The sequence below is a fragment of the Salvelinus alpinus genome, chromosome 14, assembly GCF_045679555.1.
Source record: "Salvelinus alpinus chromosome 14, SLU_Salpinus.1, whole genome shotgun sequence".
NCBI lineage: Eukaryota > Metazoa > Chordata > Actinopteri > Salmoniformes > Salmonidae > Salvelinus > Salvelinus alpinus.
Window position 1 is genome coordinate 9329455 of NC_092099.1, and position 7013 is coordinate 9336467.

The following is a 7013-nucleotide window of genomic DNA, read 5'->3' on the forward strand; positions in this document are numbered from 1 at the left end:
CAAGACGGAGGAGATCCTGTCGCTCGTCTAGAGATCGCATTTATTTTGGGAGATTGCTAAATATGACCTTTTCATTCAAGACATGGTAAATAGATTGTTTCAGGTGATAATAAAACATGTTTTGTTTAATTACTTTTTCCTCAACTTGTTTCTCTAACTTTATAGCAAGTCAAGCTAGGTTGCGCTGCAGAGCAGCTGGCTAGCTAAAAGCTAGGTTGAAAATATCACTAGCTAGCGACTTCTACATAATAATTAGCATAAAAAAACAAATTCCATTACCATCACAACAATAAACTAAAACAGGAGGCACTACTATTCAAATAGTACTCACTTCTAGGAATGGATAATTGTTTACAAGTTGCTAGCTATCACATAAAGTATGTGGAATCCGTCTCTCAATGGAGCCTTCAAACGCAAGGGGGGCGTTGTGATTCCACTCTGTTGTGGACATCCGTTACGCGAGTTACGCGTTACGTTACTGAGTGCTTATGGGTATGGTGAACAAGGCTTGACTGGACATGCTTGCAGTGGACCTCGGAATTTTCCATCTCTTTGCTCACTTGTCTCATACGAAAGGCATTCTAGGCTAGGCGTGCTGTTGGGGCCAGGGTCAGGGTCATAGCCAGTAATTTAGGGTTCTATTCGATCCGTATCGCGGAAATTCAGCGTTACAGCGTGATTGAAAATTAAAAGCAATGTTCCCGCCTTCGCAGAGATTGTATTCAAGGTAAACGCTGCAGATGTAGGCTTAATAAGAAATTACCTTTACATTTGTAGCTCGCTATCTGTAACGCTTTAGGGATACAGATTGACCAGAGCCCTTAGAGGTTTATGATTACTTTATTTTTAAGTTCAGTACAGAAAACACTGGTAGATAGAATTTGAATGTCCATCATTTCTCTTTGTCCAATAATTACAATTTATTCCACTCTTATAAATTATTAGCTGATTTCCCCTTATATTTAATGACCGAGATCATGAGTAAGTAGACATATTTTCTAGCCTAGCCTACTTCATCAAAGTAAAAGGCTGGAGTAGGCCTTCTGCACCATTGTGTAATGTGTATATCAAAAAAACGATATTTATGCTATGCAATACTGTGTATTAAAGTAGGCCAACCATGTATGTAAAAATGTATGTAAATTGTATATGTGACAAAATAACTGTAAAAACAAAAATGTAAAATAAAGTTATGTTCCCCAAAGAGGATGGGCAAATAAAACATAATTTTTCTTAATGACCGCAGACTAAAAATCCAAGGAAAAGGCTTGATTGTGTGTGTGATTGACATTTTCTGAATTTCTACATATTTTTCCTACCGTAATGGACAAAGCGTCACTGTCCTGTAGTTGAAAGATTGTTCCATGTTCGGGTGCTCCCCAGTCCCCAACACTCAATGACTATCCAATAGTTTCCAATAGAGGGAGGTAGTGGTCAACGAGCATTAAAGTCATTAATTATAGTCTACCTCCAAGATCAGTAGATAATCAAGCACATTACTTGTTTAATCAAGTACATTACATGAATTGTGACATTAGATGAATGGCTGTTGTTGTTGTGATGAATGGTGCTCAATATAAGTTGAGTAAACAACCATAGAAACGAACAAAGTCATTTATTTCACAGTCCATAGTGTAAAGCACTTATTTACATCCCCAGTCAAGTAAAACAGGTGTACAGTAGGCTAGAGAGCAAAGGGGGAGTAAAGACAACACCTGCCCTGTCTATGTAACATGGGGTGTGGCGTGGAGGGGGGGCCATGGAGGGGATTGGTGTAAGGTGGTGGTTAAAGAAAGGGTGTAACCCTGAAGGAGGTGATGGGAATGGATCCACAGGTGACACACAAACACACACACACACACACCTGTGGGAGGGATGACACTCCCATACTCCCATTTAGGGTCCTCTGAGAAACCTCATCGCCATCCCCCGTAAGTCTCCCCCACCCAAATGGACTTCCCATATTGCTGTGTGTTCCTGCGTAACTGTTTCCTATGAGGGTCATTAGCAGCACTAAAAGTACACGTGCAGGAGAACAGAGGGAGTGTGTGCACTGGGTATACTCCTTCTGGCTCTGTTTACTACGTCTCTGACTAAACCATACGTAGTATCATGGATTACATGATGACATTGAGAGTCATTTACAGTGACAGTGTCAGTGAGGCCTTAAGCTGGTCCCAGTGAATAGAGCCAGCTAAGTGGGAACAGAATGTGGAGTCACCTGAGTACGTCTTTTAACCATAAGGGAAATAGCTAAAGCAAATGCTGCTGTGTGTGTGCAGGGGGAAAGCTAAAGGTCTCTACAGTGGGCCTGGACACCACAGCTGCAGATTCAATGTCACCAACAGGGCTTCGGGAACCATTACAAATACACACAGGTCGGTTGGATTCATTCCATCTTCGTTTCAAACTCCTAACCAACATAGAGGAATACAGTCAGCATGGGGGGAATAATCTAGAAAACATACTGCCTAATTTCATTGTGTTAGGAATTCCCTGATTTGCCATCAAGCACAAATCCATTCCCCAGTCCAACCCGGTTTTACAGTTTCACCTCAATACTCACAAGCACTAGAAAAACAATATACAGGTATCTTCATAATAAGTAGTATGACTATCAAAATGGTCCATTTGATGACATAATACATTATTGATTAAAGATAAACAACTAGCAACGATAAATAAAAAAAAGTTGAATAAATCATTCATAAAAAAGGAATGTTAATACATCAAAATAACACCAAATAACCAAAATTATCAATACAAAATAATAAATAAATTAACAAATTGACGAATAAATACATAAATTAATTTAAATAAGTACAATGATTAATTCATTGGGATAAATTAACTTACTGAAATGTGGGTGTCACACAGTCTAATTTACATCATCAAGTCCCTTGTAACAGTGTCTAATGAACAACAGCAAAAGGTTTCAAATGAACACTTCAGTATCATACTCCATACATTCTGGGGGGGTTTTATTACCAAGGTTAATTCAGTCCCATGCCAGCCTGCTTCTCTCCCCTGTGACAAGCACCATCCCCATGGGCTTGAGTCTGGCCCCGGTCCCCCATTCACTGTAAAACAACGGGCAACTCCAGAGAAACACTGGCCCTCAATTACCAATCCACAACACATTCAAATATTAAAAGCTGTGAGGGGCGCGGATGGCTGCAGAGAGAGGTGCACGACCTGGTGAGAAGTCTGCAGATGTCACTCAGCCCCTGATGTGATGCTGCCATTGACACGGACAGAGAAGGGGGCGTAAAAACCCCCCCCCCCCCCCCCCTAGTACTTGGGTCGCTCCATCCTGAGTTAATCCCACTTTATCCAGGAGAGCCGGGCTGTCAGATCTAGAGTGAGACGGGACAAAAGCAGGGCAACATGGGGCTTTAGATACATCTTTAGATACATTTTAATGATTATTTAATAAGTCGCAGGTCCGGGCTGAGCAAAGGGGTACAGTCACTCCTCAATGCCCCCTCCATATGGCTGGAGTGGAGCCCCACAGAATTGGTTAACTAAGGTACACAGCCAACCATTGAGTGCAGCGAGAATACTTGTGCTCTGGCAAAGGGGAGCCTTTGAGCACCCACACCAAAGAGAGAGACAGCTGGGAATAAAACACACAACAAACATAAACAAAGCAAGCTGTTTAAGTGACACAAACTCAATTAAGAGCCAATGAGCTTTGGAGTTTGCTGTCGGCTATTAGCATATGCTGCCCTTCTCCATGTGCTAATTTAATTATAAACACTTGGTAGGATACCTCATCCTTCCTTGGGTCTATCCTGTCTGCTGTTTGCAATTTTCGTGAATGGGGTTTGGTAATGTCCCACACCCAACATTAAGTCATAAAACATATGGGCCATGCATATACAGTATTGGTTTACAAACTAGAATTCCAATGGAAAAATATAGATTTACCGTAATGCCATAAAAGTTTGTATTGTCACGTGCACTAGTATAGTGAAATGCCTTTCTTGCTCTTTCCCAACAACGCAACAATACTATAAAAAATAAATTATTAACAAGTAAAGTAGAATAAAAACACACGAGAAATAGAAATAAGACGAACACGAGAAAAGACAGCCAAAGGTGAGTTGAATTTCCAATGTGTTCTTACTCTGCGTTCAACCATCTAAAAGCACAACCAAATTCCAATGGAGAAAAAAAAAGACGGATTTTTGGTTTAGTTGTCACCCAAATGTCTATCACTGCGCTTACAACCATTTAAAAGCACAGCAAAGTTCAACTGGGAACACTATGTCCGATATGTTGTGCAGAACCATATTACCTGGATTGCGCAGATTATTACAGCAATTGTGAAGATCTCCACAGACCTGCGACGAGCCAACAACCTACGCATTCTATCTTGAACATGCATGATTACATAAGAAGACATGTATAGTTACAGTAACCTCAAAATGTGCTATCCACGCAGAAGAAAAATCTCCTTCAAATGTTGATATTTGGTTGCATTGACAACCAAAACACAATTAAATATCACTAAATAGCATAACATTTTAAATCAACCAGTGCTTTGAATCCTGGATTAAATGTAATCAATAGCTGTTGATGACTTTGCAAATGCTATACCGGCCTAAATAGGATAATTGATGACATTTGACATAAAGTATGATAACATACCATTTGCTCTGTATAACCTACCCTTTGGAATGACTTCCATTGTAACAGTGACTATATTTCGTTTTTAAGTGGATATCTCTCAAATAGCACATTGGTAATAATAGTCAGTGACAAATATCATAGCTGGGCTTGGTTAAAACTCTGGATGGGAGACCAAAGGGTAGCTGCAGATAGATCAATTCTCCAGTAGGAGGTGCTGCCCAGACCATTTTTGCCTGATCGTGGATATAATGTTGAAGATCTAACATTGTTTTAAAAGTACAAATTCAACATATTTTACGTGAGGTTCGGCTATGTTGAAATTTGGTTACCAAAATGACATAATCCTGGGGTTGAAATGTCACCCTTTAAAACAATAGTTTATGTTGATGACTTTTTTTCAAATCCAATGTATTTTCCACATTTTCCAAGTCACAATAAATTGACAAATTACATTGAAACAAAATGGATTCAACCAGTTTGTGCCCAGTGGGAGTCTACTGTGATAGACTATTTGGTCAAGTCATAGCCATTACACATTCTCAGTTATCCTGTTGACTATTTCTACATGCAAGTGCATATAATTACGACCATGTGGGATATTGGGCCAGATATAGCCTATTGCAGGAGCTTTTGCACCAGTTTTTATGTAGCTTTTCAATCTTTGAATGGAACAGATTCAAAAGCTTATCTTTCAAGCAAAGAATCGCATTGTTTATACGTGTAATCTCATTGCATAATCTAACATGATTCTGATAACATATACTTTTTCAGTAATTAGGCTATTTGTATTTTCTGCTCACCGCTTGTGTTCCATATTGCATTGGTTTGATTCTTGTAACCATTCTTCATGCATTCATCCAAATATGACTTGGGGTCGCAGCCGGATATCAATATTTCTCTCAGGAGGGCAATGTAGGCAATGGCGAGTCTCAGGGTATCAATCTTGGACAGGCGCTTTTCGTAAGGAAAGGTGGGCACGTGGCATCGCAGCTCTTCGAACGCCGAATTGATACTCAGCATCCTCTTCCTCTCCCGGATATTAGCGGCGTGTCGCTGGATCTTGAACGGGTGATGGGGCACAAACCGCAGCGGCCTGCGCTTGCTCATCTCATGGGTCTCGTCCGCGGAGGAGCTGTCCACTTCAGCACCGGCGCCAAGGCTGGGAGACTGCGAGTCCAGGTCTGTGAAGGTCAGCTGCGCGTCCGGGAACATGGACTGGCCACCGAACGAGGACCATGGCGAAAGCTGGCCGGTGACCGTGGTGCAGTCAAAGAGTAGACTGTCCAACTGGGCCTGGAACTGGAAGTTAAGGTCCATCTGGCCACAGAAATCAAAGTCTGTAGTGCCATCTTGATCCAAGTCAAATAATACATCTTCCATTTTAAAGTCTTATTGTTCAATTCAATAAGCTGTTTTTACCCGGCAGGAGAAAACGTGTAGCTTGCTGCACGAAATCAGTGCCTAGTTTAAAAGTCCCTAGTTCAAAATAAAGTGCTTGTGAGGACCGTTTGATTGTGCGCTACACGTCACTTGTAATCTCTGGACTGTGTGACACGCGCAGCACACATCCCGAGCATTAAATAGTTCCTGGGCTTCCATGTCTGGCCGCGGGGTGCTCGCAGCAGGGGGCGCGCGTATATTCTAAAGGCTTGAAAAGGACCTAATTAGGACACATGCCCCCCCCTAATAGATCACTCATTGCCTTTTAAAAAGCGGAGCTAGATACAAAGGAATCAGTTGATCTTCAAATTACCGACGGAAGAAAAACACGTGTCCAATTATAAACTTTACTCAAGTTGTTCCCTATACAGCGAGCAAAGAGTAGCCTTATATTTACAAAGAAAACGACGTAGACTATTTGCCATTCGTTCCTTGAGAGGCCTCATGCCCAGTTTTGCCCCGCGTCTAGCACTTGGTCAACCGGGTGGCATCTGAATAGAATAGCTTTATAATTAGATCTCAGTTCGTGCCACACAATACTGTCAGAAACATATGATAGCACTCTCAATTATCCAGCGACACAGCCCCCAATTTAAGACTTCGTTGATAGGCCTACAAAACGAGCAACGTAAGACAAGTAAATGACGTTGAGGGTGTTGGTACAACAATACAGATCGAATTTTAAATGCAAGGGGCTTCCATTGCAATAGTCTATGTTGTAGCAAACCTGAGTATGGTCTGATGCAAGTCAGGCACGTATCATTTTCCTGCATCAACTTGTCTATTGCATTTTGTCTTAACACTTGCTATTAGAAAACAACAAAAGCAAGCTGAAACAAAACTATTTTTATTCATGATTATTATTTTTGGTCTGTTCACCACACAAAGCAAGTAAATTCGCAAAGTCTATTACTTTCATTAGGCCTGTGACAGATAGA

At 41.1% G+C, this 7013-nt stretch overlaps 1 protein-coding gene across 1 annotated transcript; it reads right to left on the reverse strand.

Annotated features, from left to right (window-relative positions):
• Positions 1-3278: 3278 nt before the first annotated feature.
• Positions 3279-6550, reverse strand: LOC139538353 (transcription factor 21-like). Its single transcript, XM_071340310.1, has 2 exons — positions 5436-6550; positions 3279-3356 (listed from the first exon to the last, which is right to left on the reverse strand). The coding sequence occupies exons 1-2, from the start codon at positions 6013-6015 to the stop codon at positions 3319-3321; spliced, it is 618 nt and encodes a 205-aa protein (XP_071196411.1). The 5' UTR covers positions 6016-6550; the 3' UTR covers positions 3279-3318.
• Positions 6551-7013: the final 463 nt, after the last annotated feature.